The following is a 21,254-nucleotide window of genomic DNA, read 5'->3' as shown; positions in this document are numbered from 1 at the left end:
ACGCTCTCACGTTGATGTTTGTCATCGTAGACACCGAAATAGTTCAAAATGAGGCATAGAAAGAAGGGAAAGAGGGAAGTGAAGAGTTGAGTGTTTATTTCTGAGTGATGGGGAAGGAGTTTTGGTCCATGAGTTCTCCAACTTTCTCCTGTAATATGTGCACGACCTCCGCTAAAATAAAAACGTGTGTGTCGTCCAGATCCTGGATGATGAACTTCTTCCCCAGCGCCGACGTCTCGTCCAGGTAGAGGAGGAACTGCTTCATGGCAGGGTCGCTGGACACACACACACACACACACACACACACACACACACACACACACACACACTTTTAACAACCTAAACAAGCTCAAATCTGTCAGGCTTGTTGGCTCGCTAGGTGAAAACTTAGTGTCCTCTTACCATTCCACAAGAACTCCTTTTAATACGTTCACCATCGTTGAAAATATTACGTATCCCAAATTAATCTATATGGAGAATAATAAACATAATTTAATTAAAAACAGGTAGTCTAATCGGACACTACTTCACAGATAACCTCCCTAGCTAAGCTAGCTGGCTAATCTAGTGTAGGTACACAAGCTAGGAATCTTAACGTAGCTGACTAGTCATTGAGGATCGCAACTCGAAACAAGCACTTGCAGGATTAATAATACGAATCTGTCAAAATACAGTTTTTAAAAATGAAGACTGAAAAACTATAGCTACTTACGTCTACTCCCCCCTTTGTTGCTTGTGAAACCCGTAGGAAGACGTGATATTCTATGGCATTTTTGCTGCAGTAGCACCATCTACCGTAACGGAGTGTCCAGAGTCTGAGTATCATGTTACAATCAAGACTCCCGAAGATATGCAGTTTAATCCAAACAATTGGATCCAGACATCAGAAACTACCATTTAATCAGCTATTTTTAACACTGATTGCAATGCTTTTTGGTAAGTATTTAAAAGTGAAAAGCAAGTCAAGAAATTATAGTCTTTTAAGGGTCTCAGAAAGGCAACTGACTTGTTCAATGGGGCAATAATTGATTCTGGTATTCGACAGCTCTATGGATGTGCTAAAAATAAATACAAAGGGGACACAGTCATAATTAAAATGAGATTTCATTAAATTAAATAAAATTAAATGCTTAGTATCATAAGCTAATGAACAATGTCTAAGTATCTGCTCACAAAAAAACATTCCAAAGCAGGGCACGGAGAACAATTAGACCATCATCTTTAAAATGAAGATTCAATATTCAGCTTAGTTTAATTGGTCAGCATGTTCTAAAATGGTACGTTTTGGGTCAATGAAAAATCTCTGGTATAGTGATTCTTACAAAAATATTTTTCATATTTCCATATGTGCGTTTTCAAAATTACTGCCTTAATATGACTGGTTCATTCTCAGCAGATACGAATCCTTATGACGCTGAAGGCAACACAGTAAAGGATCCACTTGGTATTCCAGATATTTGTGGGAGGACTCAGGGGCTTGTGTGCACACCTAGAGCATCTTGAACAAATTGTAAAGTACGCTGGTACAGAAATGTGTCATTCTTCTCTGGCTTACAAATGTTTAGATGATCGACGGCCACTTCAATCAGGTCTCCGATGCCCAGATCTGAGGGGAGTGATGTTTTAGTGCAATCAGTAAACATATAGTCACATTCTGTGGTCTGGAATCTGGTATACAGGTTCAGCCTAATCTTACTTTAAACAAGGAGGTTCAGTCTAATCTTATTTTAAAGGACTTCATGAATAAGGGTCCTTCAAGATTGCAATGAATGCCTATCCAGCAAAATCCATATACAACAAACAGGGACATTTTTGTCAGTAGTGCTTTATAATCACATAAAAGTCTTGCCATGACATACCTGCTGACTGGGTAGGAACAACTAATATTTTTATCATGGGGCCGATGGACGTGGGTAGTGTTTCTGCAAAGCTCAGCACCTTGAATTCCTTGTCTTTTGCAATCTTAAGGAAATTCTCATTTAAGTCACGCAAGGCTGGCGAATCTGCAGAGGTGGAATGGACATTCATGAATTTCACCAGTTAACAAAACAAAACGAACAGAAAAAACTCCCGAAAAATTAATGGTGATGTTCAGAGGGTAAAAGAAGACTATCAAACCTCTGCAGAGCTCTTTCACCTCTATGGAGGGAAACAGAAGATATCGCACGTTTACTGAATACCCTGCCATGACAGTACCATGGTGGGGTACACTGTAGAACAATACACCCTTAGTGTTACTGACCAAGGGGTTCAGGTCAGGATCACCAAAGGCATCTAAAAGCATCTTTTTCACCAGCAAACCTATTAAGAGTTACAAAGAAGATCTGTAAGGCAAGACTCCTTTAACGGCTTACGTGAACTTTACCTCAACACTAATCATCATCAAAACTAACCTCCCATGCTGTGTGCCACCCAGATCACAGGCCTCTCCCCCACCCCTGCGGCCTTCAGCTTTTTAAGGAGCTCCTCACTGCGACAAGCCAAGGACTTCCTGGAATACACAAACAAAAACGGGGCCGACCTGGTTTCAGGGATCCGTTTTTGGTAAGTTCCGCAACCAGTTTGCTCTGTGATTCCACTTTACCTTTGGTTTTCAGCAGGGCACTTGGCCCTCCAGTCGCTGAGATGGGTGTCATACTCCACAGCCAGGATCCTGAGGTTGGGGCAGTCTGCTGCCAACCAGGACTGCACGTCCAATCAGAACACATCAAAGGAAAACAGATCAGAAAATGACATCAGGCTGTGTGAAGGTTCGGTCTGTGATGCCACCCATGAACTGCTCTCTTTCTGAGATGTGGGTCCTACCTTCGGCCAGCATTCAGTGTATTCTTCTTGCATTCCTACAGATTTTTCATCCTCTACTGGATCACAGTCCTTCTGACGCCACGTCTTAAAGGCAGCTCCCAGCAGGCCGTGCACAAATAGAACATCTGCTTTGATTGGCTGGCTGAGTTACACAGATCAAAAGGGACAAAGTAAGCTAAAAGCTGATCGAGTGCCAAATGCTTTGGCTATTGGCTACAGACAGCCTAGACAGCGCATGGGTTGAATGAAAGAAGAAGTTAGGTCATGGCTGAGTTTCCCAGTCCAGTCCCTGTTTTGTTTCACAATCCAGTCCATGTTTTTTCTCTACACAAGGACCGAACAATTAAGAAGACTGAAACCTAGCAGAGGTGTGTTGGGAGCTAGAGCTGGAAATGTGAACACGTGGACTGTTAGGGGAACTGGGTTGAGAAACACCAGTTTCAACCATTTACCTGGTGCGGCAGTGTGGATGTAGCACATAAACCCCGTCCTGATACTTCCGCACCTCTGCGTCTCTGTCCAGGTTGGCTAAAGCGCGGGCAGCGTGGGACGCTTGCATGATGTGCGGAGACTGCACCATCTCGGCCAGGACCGTCACCCAGCCTGCAGCGGAAGCGCGTCCCACAGACATCATGGACCACTGGACGGAAAATCTCAAACCAAAGGAGACTCGGCATGCTTTCTACAAACGAACCACCCCGAGCACTCCCATTGTCTGCTGGGATTTGAAGTATCGTACGAACCCGACTGCGCTATGGCCGCATGCAAGTTCTCCTGCAGGGCCAGGTTGCCGATGATGCGTACGACGTTCTGCTGAATCTTCTGAGAGGCTTGGCGAAGCTGGTAGACACTCTGCAGAAGCTGTAGTCCTCCATTGGCCACTATGTGATCGCAATGACTCGGGACCTGCTCGCCGTTGGAGCACATGAGACAACTGAAGACCAGCATGATTCACTGTGCCAGTACAAGCATGAATTAGTTCATATTCACCTTTGAGTGCTGTACCAGAGCTTGCAGGCAAAAGGACTCCACCTTCTCAGAGGGGATGGAGGTGAGACTCTGGGCGTAGGGCAGCCCATTACCTCCAAAACACCACAGCCCACCCTACAACCACAACGAATACAGACAGATACAGCAGCGGAAGTGAGAAACTAAGAGCTCGTCCAAGTTCACACCTGCAGGGGCACATTTTAATTTGGCAGCCGCAATCGTGACATTATCATGACTACTCCGAAGAGTGTGTGTGTGTGTGTGTGTGTGTGTGTGTGTGTGTGTGTGTGTGTGTGGCGCACCCTTTGAGAAGCTAGGGACTGGCTGCTCTCCCTCAGAGCTAGTGAGGTGAAGTACTGCACACAGCGGTCCACCTCTGACTGGGGCAGAGAGGCGAGGAGCTGCCTCAGACCGTCCTCTATCTCAGACTCCTTAACGGCACAAAACACCATTAGAACGAGCGCACTCAGCACTCTGAGGTCTCACACCAGGCGTCCACTAACAAGGTACTCACATCCTCCACCACTGGCAGCGAAGGTGGGGGCAGAAAGAAGCGGAGGTCCACCTGAGGAGTGCGGGCCAGACCGACAGCTGTGCGCTGATCTACAGATTGTGCCACCGTCCGATACTGGTAATCTGTGATGGACAGATGGACGGACCAACCAGCATGCCAATCGGTCCATCAACAACTTCTCTGATAGGCTGACAGATTATCGGTCACAAGTCTGTGATAAACACGTTAGTTAGTCAGACATGACTATATATACATAGGTAACACCGAAGGACGTTCGGTGTTGTGGATCTTTCTCACCATGCCAGTGGTGCGCGTTGGCCAGGTCGTGAACCGCCTGCAGACGCTCGGATCGATTGCTGGACTGGGTTCTCTTTAGCAGCATCCAAATGGCACACTCGTGAGGGTCTGCATCCAGACGGCTGAGACGCTCTAGCACACACACACACACACGCACGCACGCGCCCGCACTCACACAGAGACGCACCGACAGACACACAAACACAGACGCACGGACACAAACACAGAGGACACTCAACTACAGACCAAGGTTGGAGGAGCTAATGATTTTATTGTAAGAGTGTTATCTTTCAGGGAAGAGTTGTTTAGTTCAATGTAAAAATACATTTCATATAAATTTTATATGAAAAATATATCATAATTTAGTTGTACCTATCAACATTATGTGATTCTTCGTCACTGCTGGAAATGCCCCCTTTACCAAAACATTTCTCTCCATTTATCACAGTTTTCTTATTTAACTCTACTGGAACCAAACTCTTTACCAAAGCAACTCGACACATTTAAACCTGAACGAACTAGAATTCCTCAAATGTGTAGCTATTATAGAATAAAATTAGTATTGAAGCATATCAGTGACAGATGTTAGACAGAATAAAGACTACGCCTTTCTGCAAAACTACTTTGTTTTACCTGGGTGTGTCCTGAACAAGTCATGCCAAAATAATCTTCCAGAAGAGCTTGATGTTAATAACTTGCATAGCAAATACCTCTAGTTATTACGTTGAGAGTATTCAGAGCACAGTGTGGTCAGAATACATAGCACATCCGTATATTTTATAGGTCGTCTATATGCTGTTGACAAATAGTTACAGATCAGACACTATAGCTAGACTTCTGATATCTACAGCCAAAATGTTCTTACCATCCAGTGGTTGATGCAGAATCAAGGAGGAAATTTCAATAATTCTTCTCGCTGCTTTATGAAGTTCCTTCCTGGCTTTATAAGTGAGATCTGAAACCAAAATGCTTATTAAGTGATTCAGAGTCACTGTAATTTAACAATATGAGAGCAATGAGAAAATATCTCCTCAAGACACCCGTCTAATTAAATTTTCATCCACGTATACTGGGGACACCATTTCTGGACCGTATTTCTACTATACAGTTTGAAATACTTATATACGTTGAATGTTAATGAAATTATATAAAATATTCTGTGTGTACTTGTCACTAAAGATCAATCAGATCTGCAAGCTTGAACTCGAAGTTTGTTTGTCTTGTAGGACATGGTTATCAGTGACCATTTTATGCCGGTTATAAAAGTGAGAACCCACTGGAGCTGAGGAGATCTTGCTCCTTCTTGGTGAAGGGGCTCAGGTAGATGTAGGACTTCCGCTTCTCCTGGAGAATGGCCCGAGTGTCGATGGTGACTGCCTGGCTCAGGGTGACGACCTCATAGGTGATGAAGACACAGCCACTGTGTGAATACAAGCACTGGCATCTTAGAAATCACCTCAGCATTTCAAGAAGAGAAAACATAAGACATTAGTCATGACGAAAGTTGACCAAATGTTACCTCACCAAATAGAAAGTCTATTATAGTAATGGCATTGGAAATTGTTGGAGGAAGTGTACTGTGGTCATTTTTACCGATCGATTCTAGCAATTTGATTCACACATTTCAAACGTCAAGATGATATATTAAAGATATAACACCTACCCCAGAATAATAGCACCTGTTACTTTTGCTATTTTCCCTGCGTATGAGAGACGACACAGAGGCCAATTTAAACAAAGAAATAAAAAAGAACAACACTGGTGTATGGTTTGTACATTACATAGCAGTTAAGCAGTAAGTATAATGAAAAAAACCTACGAAAATCCTTCCATGCAATGACTTTCCTCACGCTTGGACCAGCAGTGCTCAGCCTCCGGCAGAAGACTGAGACGGTGACGGACATCTGCACATGGACTCAGAGACGTGAGGAGAAGCACAGCAGAGCGGGCCAACACACCTGAATCTTCAGGTAAGTCAAACCTCTCCACTACTTTACTGCTTACGCACTCAAATTGAGTTACTTTGAGGTCTGAATCTGATTAACATAGCTACACATACACAAAATGGTGATTTAAACAATAACTTAGAAGATCACAGAGCATGGAGTTAAATGTCACAGGAGACAACAACATCTCCAACTCTGGCCCACTGGCTGGCGATGACATCTCTTGATGGTGTTGCAGGCTAGCTCATCTATGTTGGAATAGACTCGAATAAACAGCCACTTGGACGTGTCACACATCTTGATTTCCCGAAGTAATAAAATGGTAAAACAGCAATTGATCACGTCAACATTTTTACTTATTATTAAGACAAATTATTAACTAGTGTCTGCGACAATGAACTCTAGCTGGCTAAAGTTACACACACATTTCAGACCCTACATTGAACATTATGATAAATTAAATTGTGGTTATTTACCTTGTTATGAGGAATTAGCGAAGGCAGGAATATTTTGTGACCAGTTTGATCATGCTGGTCTTGATCCACGCATGTCTCTCCTGTCACCTGCACACTCGCTAAAGTCAAGCGCAAAGTAAACAGGAAGTGTGCGGACATACCGCATCGACGACATTACCGTAAATAACGCAATATTGTCGCAGACACTTTAATGATTAAATTAATGATGGCGATTAACTTGATTGAAGAGTCATGTTTATTAGCATGTTTAACGTATTGTTTGGTGTTTTCATTGTTATGGTTTTAATGGCATGGAAGTTATGGAAGAACCATTTATATGTAAGTTCATTTCGATAGAAGCCCCATTCCCGCCACATAAAATTAAAAGAGAATGCAGCACGTATTTTTCCTCATCATTACGTGAATTGCTATCTCTATTTCGAGATATTACGTTATTATTTCGAGCTTACAAGTCATTATTTCGCGATACTAAGTCAACATTTTGAGATACTAAGTCAACTTTTCGAGATACTAAGTCATTATTTCGAGATCACAAGTCATTATTTTGATATACTAAGTAAACATTTTGACATACTAATTTAACATTTCGACATACTAAGTCAATATTTCGAGATTCTAAGTCATTATTTCGAGAAACTAAGTCAATATTTTTGAGATACTAATTATTTCGAGATACTAAGCCGATTCTTATGGAAGCCCATTCCCGCCACTTGAAGAAAATAAAATCCATATAGTATCTCATAATTATTACTTAATATCTCATTATCGTAATAATGACTTGCAATTTTAGTATCTCATAATTATGACATACTTTCTCATAATTATGACTTGGTATCTCAATTATGACTTAGTATTTCATAATTATAACTTAATATCTCATAATAATGACTTACAATCTCATAATTATGACTAGGGTCTCATAAGTATGACTTAATATCTCATAATAATGAGTTAGCATCTCATAATTATGACTTATTATCTCGTTATTATGAGATACCCAGTCATAATTATGAGATTGTAAGTTATTATTATCAGATATTAAGTCATAATTATGAAATACTATGTCATAATTATGAGATTGTACATAATGAGATATTAAGTCATGAGATATTAAGTCATACTAAGATACTATATGGACCTTTTTTTTCTTCAGGCGGCAGGAATGGGCTTCCATAAGCTAAGCATAAGATACTAATCATTATTTCGAGATACGTCATTTCGAGATACTAAGTCGATATTTTGAGTTATCAACGAGACACATCTGAACTGGTTGCTCTACAAAAACTGGTATGAAGTATGGTGAAGTATGTGGCACTTTTGGCACGGTATTTGTGCTGGGTAGGAGCAGAAGAGAACTATACTAACATGCGTGTAACATGTTAGCATTATTGTCTTACAGTTCCGAATTATTCTTGCTCAACTTTGTGTCATAGCTAGTCCTCCAGTTTACGAAACATCATATTATACGTGAAGCTCATTACACTTCTGACAGAAGCTAAAGGAACAACGCATGCGCCTTCATACTCCCCTCATTAAAATCCTCAGTGTTGAACTTAAGAGACACATACTTTATATGGTATATCATATAAATCATCATTATATCAGTCACCAAAATAAATGAGATGTTAACCAGACATTGCAATTCTGAAATCATTAGGGGAGTATAATTTCGGCACTGTGATTATAACCTAGTTCACTGATTCAAAATAATGACCTAGTATCCCGAAATAATCACAGTATCTCGAAATAATGACATAGTATCTTGAGATAATGAGATAGCATTTAAAAGTATTGCAGTATTGTGTGTATGCAGTATTGTGGGAATGCAGTATTGTGTGTGTGTGTGTGTGTGTGTGTGTGTGTGTGTGTGTGTGTGTGTGACTTTGCAGATCGTGCAGGTCTGCATACAAGAGCTAAAATATATTTCAGCCTAGTGAAAGAATTTAGTCCTTGCGGAAAAGGAAACTGTAGTAACTTTGTAGATCACAAGATATGTGTACAGTTTGCTGTTACACATGCAGTTCTGTCTAGTGAATAAACCCTGAATAAATGTATTTGAAATTAAATAACATGCAATCAACACAAGTAACCTTAAAGATAGGTTAACAATCAAATAATAATACAAAATGTTCAGGCCTTTCTTTATTATATGCTGTCGACACAGAACTTACTGAATGGAAACAGTTTTATAGGAATTCCATAAAACTGTGGCAGGTCATAAATCCCGAACACCCATTGAACTCACCAAACTTGCAACTGGAACTCTCACTCATAATTGTAGTATGTCCAAGTTACAGTACTAATCCTATCATAACAGTCACTGAAGCTAATATGTAGTTTTGCTCTCTCTCTCTCTCTCTCTCTCTCTCTCTTTCCATCTCTCTCTCTCTCCCCAACTCCTCACGCAAACATACACTGTATACAGCAACAACAATAACAACATAACAACAAGGCAATAACTAAGCAGCATACAATCACTCATGCACTCTATCCAATCCAGCATCTTGCTATCTGTTTCATTCCTATATTAATGCATCAAGTCTGTGAGCATCTCCACGGCTTCCCATCATTGCCTGTGCAGCTCATTCTCATCAGGTGCAGGTCTCCTGATAAGCCCGTATGATGCTCTCATAGGCCGGTGGGGGGGTTGGCGTGGCATGGAAGCCCCTCAGATTGCTGTTACCCCAGAAGGAGTCTGGTCTGGGCCTGCTACTGGGTGGGGTGACCATGGAGCTGCCGGTGCTGTTGGAGCCGGTTGGCGCCGGGCCACCGGGAAGTGTGGGCGTCCGCGGCAAGCTGGCCTGGCTGCCCTCCTCAGCCTCGCGGGCGATCTGGCTGCATTGGAGCAGCGGGTGGAAGGTGGAGGCCCTGAAGCTGGACTTGCGGCCCAGCAGGTCGGCCTGGTCGGCGGGCGAGGACGTGGGCGCGTGCCGGTGGAAGGAAAAGGCGGCGCTGGCCAGGCTGTTGTTGCTGCGGCGGTCGTAGCCGCTGTTGTGGCGGCCGAAGCCGGGCCGGGAGCGCGGGGAGGAGGAGCCGGCCCGGGTGGAGGAGCGTGACGAGGGCAGACGGGTGATGTTGGCAGAGGCACGGCGACGGGACATCCAGGTGAGGGTCATGTAAACCAGGGCACCCAGGAGAAGACCTACCACCATGGAGAGACAGAAGGCCAAGATCACATCCCCTGAGGACAGGAGAGGGGAACAAACATGTTAAAAAAGAAGTAAAAGAAAGTATGGAAAGAACATGTTCTTTAAAGATGTCTCAGGAAGTGTTTGGGTTATTTGAGGACACATGTTCTGAAAACAAAAAGCGAGAAACAAAAGAGCATTTTGCAGCTTGCTGTGCTCGCAATTAAACCACGTTTCCATTTTCAGCCTACTAAAGTCAGTGGCCAACGACCACACATAAAACTTTATATTACTGCTTTACAGTCTTGAGCTAATTACGTCGACCAAAACGTAAGTTTGGTTTACTTGCTAAGATGGTACACTGTAGCTTTGAAAACAGCACCTACGATCCTGAGGTCAATTCATCACTATTTTCTTATCACCTTGATATTAGCCATTCCTAAGACAAGGTCAAGAGGGCAGGTGACCACCTATCCGGTGCTGGCTGGTGATCAGGGAGGGGTGTCAGAGAAGGCCAGGGCTGAACAGGAATGCAGTCATTCTTCCCTGATCTCAAACTCAATAGAAATAGTTCACATTCTAGGAAGGGCCTTCCTCTGTTGTTGTACGCTATGATGCCATTCAGGCCTGGGCCGCGCGTTCCAGGTCTACTAATGGCAGCCTCATTAGTAGCAGATGGGATCGGGCTTGCTTTTGGCAAATGGTAATTATTAAGTTGGAGAGGTTAGGAATTGTTTATCGCCACATTGCCTTTTGCCTCCATTTCTGACTTGTCAACATCACCAATGAAAAGGTTTGTGTATGACCAACAACAACTGTCAAAAAGTCCTGTAAACAAATAAAGGGTGAACAGCAAGAACACACTCTGCTGAATGTTTAAAATCCCAGATGTCTAATTTCATATGACAGTACCAATGCATATCATTATTTACCACTCATATCATTATATAACACTAACTGCTCCCACAGCATAATACTGTGAAATAGCAATTTTTGCTGAATCTTTCTATCATTGATCTTTAATTAATAACTAGAATAATTTCACGAGTTAGAAATAAAACCAAGCAAAACTATTACAGAGAGATATTTTGTGAGCTTTGATTAAACTTTAAAATTCATAATCTAAATAACTATTACCACTTCTCTTTTCTCACTGGATGAAGGATATTGCAGACCAGAAGCTGTGATCATCTGGAAATGCCATTTGGAGAGACTGAACGGAAAATGCTGACCACTCTAGCAAAAGCATTAGCCTGTATTGTGGTGCCTATTCCACAAACTCTCTTAAAGATTACAATTCTTCAATGTTCAAAGTAGTCATACACAAAACCTTCTATATTCTAAGAGAGAGAGAGAGAGAGAGAGCGAGAGAGAGAGAGAGAGAGAGAGAGAAGTATCTTACTCAAGCCAAAAGACTGAAGTATTTCCAGGATGGGATGAGTGCTGTTGTCAGCCATCGCTCCCTGTGGACAGGCAGAGGAGACGGGAGCAGGCATTCACGTTCAGCGTGTCTCCTCCAGCACTCCTCTGTCTCACGTTCACTGTGTCTCCTCCAGCACTCCTCTGTCTCACGTTCACTGTGTCTCCTCCAGCACTCCTCTGTCTCACGTTCACTGTGTCTCCTCCAGCACTCCTCTGCCTCACGTTCAGTCTGTCTCCTCCAGCACTCCTCTGTCTCACGTTCACTGTGTCTCCTCCAGCACTCCTCTGTCTCACGTTCACTGTGTCTCCTCCAGCACTCCTCTGTCTCACGTTCACTGTGTCTCCTCCAGCACTCCTCTGTCTCACGTTCAGCGTGTCTCCTCCAGCACTCCTCTGTCTCACAGTGAGCCTGTCCCCTCCAGCACTCCGCTGCCTCACATTTATTCCTGCTTGTGTTCTCTCTATTTCACACTGTCCCTCTGTCTCCGTGTGCATCCACGTCTGTCTAATTCCACTCTCTCTTTCTTTCCTGCTTCTCCCCCTTTCTCTCTCTCTTTCTCTCTACCTGTGTCTTTGTCTCTCTCTCTCTCTCTTACAAACCCAGAGGCACACAGGATCCCCTCCAAGGCCAGCCTCACTGTGTTTGCCTGAGAAAAACGCCACTGTCACATTTCCTCCTTTTCCTGTGTAAAATTAGCAGCGGGCCGTCCTTATCTGCTGGGCCCAGGGTTCCTGTGGGCTTGGCGGGTGTGGGGGGAAGTTAGGGGACAGACGTGGAGGCTGTGAGGGCTTCCCCTGCCTGGGAGGACCTTATTATTTCTCACTTATCCTCCTGCTCCGTGATTTAATCATGGAGAGACACTGTCATAGCCTTATGATTTTCCTCAGTCTTTCTCTCTGTCTCTCTGTTTCGTTCTTCTACCTCTCTTACTCTGTCTTCCTCTCAGTCTCTCTCGTGCTCTCTGTCTCTCTCTCGCTTTCTCTCTCTCTCTCTCTCTCTCTCTCTCTCCCTCTCCGACTGCCAGTGATATGGATTATACTTCACTCTTTTGACACTAAAGTGAAAAATTGTTTCCTTGCAAAAGTTGAGCGCATGTAGGAAAATATGTGCACACCAGACCGTGATGATATTGTTTTGTATGTGGCAAAATAAGGCTGCAGATATCCCAGTGTGTCAGTCATCATATAAATCATAATAACCATAAAGTATTTTACAATTAACCACAAAGTATACATTGTCTGTATATTACAGTAAAAAATACTAAAATGAAAAAGGATTAAACAATAAAATACATTAATAATAAGACCAACTGAGCACTGCAGAATATTGTGCATTTCTCAATCTGTTTTCCACATTTAACCACAGCCTGAACCATTACAGAACTGGCAGACATTTATATACACAAAAACTGCAATAAATAATTCAAGGCACACATTAATAAGTGAAGAGCCTAGCTGAGCATTAAACTGAGGACTTTCTGTCAGCAAAGAGTTTCATCTTTGTTTTTGTTTCGACATTCAGATCAGTCAGTCAACCATTTCAGGCCTTCTCTCTCTCCTCTGACACTCTCTCATTCCTCTCTTCACTCTCTTTTTCCACTGGTGGTGCCAGCTCCGTCCGAGGCCGTCCGGCCAGCAGGGCCTAGCTCACCGCCTCGCCACAGACGGTGATAAGAACTCTGGGAAGACCCTGTCTCAAAACTTTCCCTTCCACAGTACACTTCCCCTCCAGCCTCTCCGGTCCCCGAGGCTTTAGCGTAGGTGGCTAAGTGCAGTGAGCACCTGGGCGGTTTGGGTCGGGCCGGCGGGCCCGGGTGGAGAGGGATGAGGCTCTGGTGCCGTTTCCTGTCATTGTTGTGTCGTGCTGTTGTAGTGGAGGAGCCGGGCCGTGGCCTTTTCACAGGGTTCATTGTGTCTAATAATCATATCAGCTTAATCACACACAACCAGACGTATGCTTGTTAGAGTGAGTCACTGCCCACGACAGCTCAACAACAGGAAAATGTTCCACAGTTGATCACGGTCGTAACATTTACGCTGTGGAATTTGTAAGGGAAACAATAAGCCATTTCCGGTTTTATTGTAATCAGCCGTGCTTACGATTTGCTTTTTTGCATTATTGTCTGTAGGGGGCAGCAGAGGAAACGCTCTGATGTTTATCGATTCACTAATTTTGAACCGTTTTATTTTATTTTATGAAAAAATATCACAAGTAGGGAAAAAATAGCAGCTGATTAAACTTTCAGCACTAACTTTATATAATTACAGAAAACTGCATAAGTTGGACACAAGCATGTTGTGGATTGAAATTTAACCTATTTAAGGGTATCATTTTTTTCTGATCAACATTGTATTGATTTTCAACAAGGGTGGAGGAAGGGTGGGGTTACAGATATATTAAGCATCACTGTGTATATCAATAGTGAAGTACAGGAAAGTGTCCCTGTAGAAAGTGTCCTGTAGATAGTGTCCTGTAGATAGTGTCCTGTAGATAGTGTCCTGTAGATAGTGTCCTGTAGATAGCCATCGTCTCATCCAGGAGATGGATGAGAAATTCAGGAATATTGGATGAGAAGTTTTCCCAGGCTTCTACGGTAGCAGGTCGGGCTTTATTCAGTCTCACAGTGGTAAGTTCAAGATGGACAAATCTAAGACGGCTTTGTATCCAGAATGACTGCATACAAATATCAGGAGTCAACCGCTGTTGTGTAATTGCTTTCTTTGGAGACGTGAACTCCTGCAATCAACATTTTACAATTTGTTTTAGAGTGATGTCAGATGTATCATTAAGGAGACAGAGACCATGTAAGAGATTTCAAGTGCATCAGATAACACATGTTTACATATGATTGGACAATTCTAAACCATGGTTAGAAAGGTTTCAAGTGAGGTGTTACTGCATATGTGACAGTCATACCAAGTATGCAGTTTCATCAGGAATCTCTTACAGGGTGTGGTGTTTGCTCTGATGTTTGTTTTAAGAGTATTCTTATAATGTATGTAATACAAGGATATTTTCATTGTATTCTTTTTCAGTATTATATATAGAGAAAGAGGATTGTGAGGAACTAATTCTTAAAGGTTTTTAAAGCCAAGATGAAGGTTTGTGTCCAGAAGACCAGCACACAAGCACAAGGTGATTTATTTTTCATTCAGATATTTTATGATCTTTCTGTCATACCAGATTTGTATTCTAAAAGGCTAGATGTTGAGAAGATAAAATGCCAAATTTGGCTTGAATATAAAGATGCTAATGTTTTGAAATTGAATGTAACTTATTTAATGGAAATGAATATCTTTCCCTGGTGAGACTTGTTTTGCCCCTGCTGAACAGTAGATGGCGCTGTAAACTCTTTAACGCAACCGCTAAGAACGTCTGCAGTCAAGTGCAGAGCACATCAGCGTGTGCTGCAGTCAGACTAAACCCTGCGATGCTATTTCCTCTTCTGCAGAGGGACATGCTGAGCTTCCTAAACCCTGAAGTGGGCCGGCACGCAGCTCCAGGTAAACAGTGGTCCGGTCCGCTCCTGCGTATGCTGCAGGTCGGTGTGGATCATGACTGATTATGAGTTTATATGTGTTTGTTATTATTTTGTACCATGTTACATATTAAATTCACAGGGTAGCTTTCTACACTAGTATTACCCTAGATATTACACTAGCTTCCTGTCCTCCAGACCTCAAAGCACTACTGCTGTTCTTTAAGGCACTACGTAGAATAGCGGCAGTCTGTGTTTGTGTGCCTCCCGCCCCAGCAGGTCTACGTAACTCACCCAAAGCCATCCTGAAAACATGATGGAGTAGCCTGTCTTCAGTCCAGTCTTCATGCAGTCAAAGAATGGAATGATATACCACCTCAGTTTAGACAGGCAACATCTGTACAGAATCTTAAAAAGCAGTTAGAGACATAGTTTAACAAACTGTGTCTAGCTTAACAAACTTATTTTCCATGATACCTTTGTTTTTACATATTTTATGAATACTTATTAATTATATTTTCATAACTTTTTTAAACTATTTTTTATTTATCTACTATTACTAGTTGTATTGTTTGTATGACTTTAGTTATATAGCATCAGTTCTACAGTAACATTTTCATATATGAGTCCCTTAATACTTAATATCAACATCTGTTTTGATGTTTAAAATATGAGATGTACTGTAAGTTCTACAGCACATAGTTAAATGTAGTAAATGGTGTGATTCCTGTAAGGTCTTACAGCCCTTTTTCACAGCAACCACTGGCGTCTGAACATATTCTGCTGGGTGTTTCACTAAGCAGGATGGATTTTTTCCAGTAGCAGACTTCATCCTATATATCTAACCATGAAATCCATCTTCACAAAATACTTTGTTACAGTAAACTTTATATTGCCGTCTTCCAGGAAGAAACTGAGATCTGTCCCGGTGTGAGCCGTGAAATACCAGGGTCTATAAGCGCGCCGGAGCAAAGCCGGCTGCGGTGGACCGAGCGCGCAGGGACCGGGAGCGATCCGCTGGGCAGCTCCGTCGGCCGACTGATGAGCTTTTAAAAATAATGCTGATGAAGCCTCTTTCGAGGGGGGGGTGTGCTTTGCCGTAGCGGCAGCAAAGTCCTGCGTGTGTGCAGATAAGATTCATCCAGGGCTTCCCTGCGCGGGCTTCAGTTCTCCAACACCCCCCCCCCCCCCCCCCAGGCTCCCGCACGGCCCTCTGTGTTGGAGGTCACATTGCCGATCAGAAGCGGCAGAGTCAGCAGCACAGAGGCGCTCGGTCTCCCTCCTTCACTCATGTCAGCAAGATATGGATGTTTGGGCAGAGCTGTACAGCAGGCCAAGCGGTGACACTCCATTTTGTAAATGAGTATTCCTGCCTTTTTCACATTCTGGCTTTATGTCATTTGTTTTTGCGTTTCTAGAAGGAGATGAGGAAATCTGGTGATGAGGCTGAGGGTGGTTCTGTGTGGTTTGGCATTTACGTGTACGTTTTCTGTGGTCAGGTTCTCTGACATGGTTTATTTTGAGCTCTGTGACCGCATATAACAATGTGACAGTATGACAATGTGATGTCCAGAAACATTCAGGTTCCCCCCCTTTCTCACATATATGCATGGAACATAACTCCAGTCCTGTGATTGGCCAGGAGGCTTGTGTAATGATTTTTAAGAGCCGTGCTCTGATTGGACACCAGGTGGCAGTGACTGCTAGTGCTAAAGCTTACAGAACTGGGTGTGTATGTGTGAGAGGCAGAGGGAGATGGAGAGAGTCAAATAGAGAGAGAGAGAGAGAGAGAGAGGGAGAGAGAGAGGGAGAGAGCAAAGAAGAGGGTGATTGGGGAAAAGCTGCCGCCTGCCGAAACCACAAGTCCAACTTCCCTCTGAAGAACGCACACAAGTCTTCTGCAGACCAGCCGATCCTGCTGGCATCCGTGCAAATGCCCTTTCCCACTGATCCCAGTGCTGTGGATTAAATCTCTGTGACCACCTCGCTCAGGAAGGGAGGCTGACTCCGGATCAGTGGCAATGGCGTCGGCTGGCCACTATGGTCGCTCGGCCAGGGAGATCGCCAATGAGATGCAGCGTCTGCAGGGTAGGTGCTCAGGCACGCCGTCCGTTAAGGTGACCCCACCGCCGTTCTGGAGGATGACGCAGCAGAAGCCTCCATTAGCTGCAGCACACAAATCTCAGCATCTTTGAGGCTGGAGTTTGTGAGACTTTTAGATGCCTTGTAAACTTAAGGAGGCACACGCCGTGCATGCACGTTGATGCAGTCGGTTTGTGAGCAGTGGTCAGCCAGTGAGTGTATGTAATCCGTGAGGAAGCATTGTTGAATAAGCGTATGAAATTGTACAGTGTAAGCTGTAAAAGCTGATACAGAGGGGTGGCACTGGCTATTTTTGGGAACAGTGGTTGCAGGACTGACCTTCAGGTCAATGCAGCAGCCACAGAATATTTCAGTCAATCATTCTGTGCGTGCGTGTGTGTGTGTGTGTGTGTGTGTGTGTGTGCGTGCGTGCGTGCGTGCGTGCGTGCACCTTGTGTTTTAATGACTGTTTGTCACTCAGAAATTCCTAACGCTTGTTTTGACAGGTGACAAGGTCAAATGTATTTGATATTGCAAGATCGATGAAACCAAGATCTCATTTGCCAATTATCAGTTTATATTCTGTTGTTTGTTTGGAAGCTGCAGTTAAATGCCTGATGAGAACGCTTACGTTAAGAGTTAAACCGGTGACTGAGACATCAGACTGATGTGAGGATAGGAAAGAGTACATTCAGTTCAGACAGAGGGAGGGGAGAGAGGGAGGGGAGAGAGAGGGAGGGAGAGAGAGGGAGGGAGAGAGGGAGGGAGAGAGAGAGGGAGGGGGGAGAGAGAGTTGATGAAAAGCACTACAGAGAGCATAAAAGCATCAAAGCATAAGAAGGTAAAATGGAGAGGGTTAAAGTGTGAGAGAGGATGAGGAATGGGAGAGAGAGGGAGAGGGAGAGGATGAGAGAGAGAGAGAGAGAGAGAGAGAGAGAGAGAGAGAGAGAGAGGGAGAGGGAGAGGATGAGAGAGAGAGAGCTGTGATTAGTCTGCTGAAGAGCTGACTCTGTAAAGATGTGCACTGCCTCTTCTGAGCACAGGCCTGCTGTCCGTAACCTCTGCTACGAGACTCCAGTGCGACTGTGTCTTTAAAACAGCACTTTCACAGCTTAACAGCAGCATGCATGAAATCACGCATGTACAGCATATGCCCACCGCCACAGCTGCATATGCCCACCGCCACAGCTGCATATGCCCACCACCACAGCTGCATATGCCCACCGCCACAGCTGCATATGCCCACCGCCACAGCTGCATATGCCCACCGCCACAGCTGCATATGCCCACCACCACAGCTGCATATGCCCACCGCCACAGCTGCATATGCCCACCACCACAGCTGCATATGCCCACCGCCACAGCTGCATATGCCCACCGCCACAGCTGCATATGCCCACCGCCACAGCTGCATATGCCCACCACCACAGCTGCATATGCCCACCGCCACAGCTGCATATGCCCACCGCCACAGCTGTAGACCCGGGTCCCTCGGTTCTGCTCTCCTGGTGTCATCATCAGGAGAACCGGCGCTCTGCCTCCAAACTCCCTGTAATTATGCTGAATATGAACTCTCATTTGTCTCCTTAACAATGTAACAGCAATTATCATCATTATATGATCTATAGTTAGCACATTTTCATCTGCTGAATTTTTTATAATCAGCACTTTTTCTTTTTGAAGTGGTCTTTCTTTCCAGCCAGATTAGAGTTGTGTGTGCAGCCAGATTAGAGTTGTGTGTGCAGCCAGATTAGAGTTGTGTGTGACAACAGTAACATGTGATCCATGTGGAGGGGTGAGCTTTGGTCGCCCTGGAAACAGTATACAGGCCACTGTGGAGATGTGGAGATTGAGGTACTGGTTAGGGAATGACTGCATTCCTGTACCTGTGTGTGTGTGTGTGTGTGTGTGTGTGTGTGTGTGTGTGTGTGTGTGTGTGTGGAAGGGTGAGTGGGATCAGCAATAAAGTAACAATAAAGCTATCATAGCTGGTCTAGTCATGACAGCAACTAAAGCTTCATATTTTCTGACATGAGGAAGAGTGAGTCAGACGGAGGAAGAGTTAGTCAGACGGAGGAAGAGTTAGTCAGACGGAGGAAGAGTGAGCCAGACGGAGGAAGAGTGAGCCAGACAGAGGAAGAGTGGCCTGGATGAATCAGTGTCTACAGCTCCTCACTTCATTCATCAAGAAGAAGAATATTTTTGCATTTTCAATCCTGTTTAGTGGGGTTTAGTGTCTCTGTGAGTGAACAGGACAGGGGTTTAGTGTCTCTGAGTGAACAGGACAGGGGTTTAGTGTCTCTGTTAGTGAACAGGACAGGGGTTTAGTGTGTCTGTGTGTGTGCACAGGACAGGCGTTTAGTGTCTCTGTGTATGAATAGGACGGGGTTACTGTCACTGTGTGGGAACAAGACAGTTTAGTATTTCTGTGTGTCAACGGGGGACAGGGGTTTAGTGCTTCCATGTGTGAACAGGGTATAAGGGGTTTAGTGTTTCTATGTCAACAGGGGATGGGGTTTAGTGTTTTACGTGTGAACAGGGGATAAGGGGTTTAGTGTTTCACTGTGTCAACGGGGGACAGGGGTTTAGTTCTTCTATGTGTGAACACGGGAGAGGGGTTTAGTGTTTCTGTGTGTGAACAGGGGATAAGTGGTTTAGTGTTTTATGTGTCAACAAGGAATAAGGGGTTTAGTGTTTTATGTGTCAACCGGGGATAAGGGGTTTAGTATTTTTATGTGTGACCAGGATGAATGTTTAGTGTCTCTGTGGGGTTTTAGAGTTTATGACAGGGGTTTAGTGTCTCTCTATGTGAACAGAACATGGGTTTAGTGTCTCTGTGTGTGAACAGAGGACAGGGTTTTATTGTCTCTGTGTGTGAGCAGGACAGGGGTTTAGTGTCTCTGTGTATGTGAACAAGACAGGAGATTAGTATCTCTTTGTGTGAACAGAGAACAGGGTTTTATTGTCTCTGTGTGTGAACAGGACAGGGGTTTAGTGTCTCTGTGTGAACATGGGATGGGTTTATTGTCTCTGTGAACAAGACAGGGGTTTAGTGTCTCTGTGTGAACAGGGGATGGGTTTGTTGTCTCTGTGTGTGAACAAGACTGGGGTTTAGTGTGTCTGTGTATGTGAACAGGACAGGGGTTTAGTGTCTCTGTGTGAACAGAGGACAGGGGTTTATTGTCTCTATTTGTGAACAGGACAGGGGTTTAGTGTGTCTGTGTATGTGAACAGGATGGGGGTTTATTGTCTCTGTGTGTGAACAAGACAGGGGTTTAGTGAGTCTTACTGGTGAAAGCAAAAGACGTGCTAAACCCGTTCACTCCCTTATAGACACACTCAAATGTTCAGATCCACAGCTAAAACAATGACGACAACACTGGCTAATGAATACCTGTCTCTCATGTGCCTGCACACACCCACCCACCCACACACACACACACCCGCCCACCCACACACACACACACACACACACACACCCACACACCCACCCACACATGCAGCATTCACTGCCGTCTTGTACATTTTTGCTCATTCCATCCACATTCTCTGTTCATGTTTGAGAAAAGAAAGATTCCTTTGTGCACATTCTGTCTCCCACATGGTGTCCTACTGAAATTAGTTTGATAGGCCACCTAGATAGAGTTTAATGTCCATGAAGGTCACTGTCCTGTAGGTTAAGCCTCTCTGGGTTGTTTTGATGTATGATTTCATTTGCAGTGCTCAGAAGAAATTCTTCCCCTAATTTTCTAATGTCATTTGTATTCAGCACAAGCTCCTCTGTGACTGGGCACCAGCCATGAACACAGACGAAGTCTTCATGTCCCATAGTTTTCCTGTGTCTCACATCCAAACATCGACAGGCTGTTAGAAAAAAAAAATAACAGAAAGAGAGAAAGAAAAAATGGCAATTAGTGGCACCATATGGCATAAAAAGGGGAGAGTGTGCTTTGAAGGCCTCCCAGGCTAAGAGTCTTTCCATATGTTGTGGAGTCCTGCCATATATTGTCTCTTATTATCTAGTGAGCGACACCTCTGTGAACTACCTGCCGTTTCACAGCACTGATCTGTACCGGTTGGCCAAGCGGAGTTATTCCACCCGCAAATGGACGCCT

General features: G+C 44.0%; 4 protein-coding genes across 6 annotated transcripts in view; 1 reads left to right on the top strand and 3 right to left on the bottom strand.

The window, feature by feature from the left end:
• Positions 1-79: 79 nt before the first annotated feature.
• gtf2h5 (general transcription factor IIH, polypeptide 5) lies at positions 80-791 on the bottom strand. Its single transcript, XM_077017745.1, has 3 exons — positions 713-791; positions 403-467; positions 80-275 (listed from the first exon to the last, which is right to left on the bottom strand). The coding sequence occupies exons 2-3, from the start codon at positions 435-437 to the stop codon at positions 95-97; spliced, it is 216 nt and encodes a 71-aa protein (XP_076873860.1). The 5' UTR covers positions 438-467; positions 713-791; the 3' UTR covers positions 80-94.
• serac1 (serine active site containing 1) lies at positions 748-7,187 on the bottom strand. Of its 3 annotated transcripts, none has more exons than XM_077017742.1 (18): positions 7,029-7,187; positions 6,426-6,510; positions 6,270-6,306; positions 5,884-6,026; positions 5,472-5,561; positions 4,607-4,738; positions 4,310-4,431; positions 4,098-4,226; positions 3,796-3,909; positions 3,549-3,711; positions 3,258-3,408; positions 2,806-2,947; positions 2,585-2,685; positions 2,394-2,491; positions 2,119-2,301; positions 1,860-2,003; positions 1,556-1,606; positions 748-791 (listed from the first exon to the last, which is right to left on the bottom strand). In XM_077017742.1, exons 1-18 carry the CDS (start codon positions 7,164-7,166, stop codon positions 763-765), a joined length of 2,052 nt encoding a protein of 683 aa, XP_076873857.1. In that variant the 5' UTR covers positions 7,167-7,187; the 3' UTR covers positions 748-762. The 3 variants fall into 3 exon arrangements, with proteins under 3 accessions (XP_076873857.1, XP_076873858.1, XP_076873855.1); XM_077017743.1 differs by lacking the exon at positions 748-791 and adding an exon at positions 798-1,058; XM_077017740.1 differs by lacking the exon at positions 748-791 and having other exon boundaries at positions 1,086-1,606.
• Positions 7,188-9,167: 1,980 nt separating this feature from the next.
• On the bottom strand, positions 9,168-12,295 carry myct1a (myc target 1a). The gene is made up of 2 exons (XM_077017739.1): positions 11,559-12,295; positions 9,168-10,209 (listed from the first exon to the last, which is right to left on the bottom strand). Exons 1-2 carry the CDS (start codon positions 11,650-11,652, stop codon positions 9,620-9,622), a joined length of 684 nt encoding a protein of 227 aa, XP_076873854.1. The 5' UTR covers positions 11,653-12,295; the 3' UTR covers positions 9,168-9,619.
• A 4,596-nt stretch (positions 12,296-16,891) lies between these two features.
• The window catches only part of syne1a (spectrin repeat containing, nuclear envelope 1a), a 123,783-nt gene continuing 119,420 nt past the window's right edge, over positions 16,892-21,254 (top strand). Inside the window, 1 exon segment of the mRNA XM_077017736.1 lies at positions 16,892-17,145. Coding sequence (XP_076873851.1) covers positions 17,079-17,145 — 67 coding nt within the window. The 5' untranslated portion in view covers positions 16,892-17,078.

The sequence above is a fragment of the Brachyhypopomus gauderio genome, chromosome 9 (assembly GCF_052324685.1).
Source record: "Brachyhypopomus gauderio isolate BG-103 chromosome 9, BGAUD_0.2, whole genome shotgun sequence".
NCBI classification, from domain to species: domain Eukaryota; kingdom Metazoa; phylum Chordata; class Actinopteri; order Gymnotiformes; family Hypopomidae; genus Brachyhypopomus; species Brachyhypopomus gauderio.
The sequence above is the reverse complement of the archived record's forward strand: the minus strand, read 5'-3'. Positions and strand labels throughout refer to the sequence as shown.

Excerpts from the sequence above, each read along its gene's own strand:
- serac1 (XM_077017740.1), bottom strand. The coding sequence starts at position 7,166 with ATGTCCGCACACTTCCTGTTTACTTTGCGCTTGACTTTAGCGAGTGTG. Across the intron at positions 5,562-5,883 it reads GCAAGATCTCCTCAGCTCCA|ATCTCACTTATAAAGCCAGG; the intron begins GTGGGTTCTCAC and ends TTTTGGTTTCAG. Across the intron at positions 2,492-2,584 it reads TGCCCTGCTGAAAACCAAAG|GAAGTCCTTGGCTTGTCGCA; the intron begins GTAAAGTGGAAT and ends TGTGTATTCCAG.
- myct1a (XM_077017739.1), bottom strand. The coding sequence starts at position 11,652 with ATGCCTGCTCCCGTCTCCTCTGCCTGTCCACAGGGAGCGATGGCTGAC. Across the intron at positions 10,210-11,558 it reads ACTTCAGTCTTTTGGCTTGA|GGGATGTGATCTTGGCCTTC; the intron begins GTAAGATACTTC and ends TCCTGTCCTCAG.
- gtf2h5 (XM_077017745.1), bottom strand. The coding sequence starts at position 437 with ATGGTGAACGTATTAAAAGGAGTTCTTGTGGAATG. Across the intron at positions 276-402 it reads AAAGGAGTTCTTGTGGAATG|CGACCCTGCCATGAAGCAGT; the intron begins GTAAGAGGACAC and ends GTGTGTGTCCAG.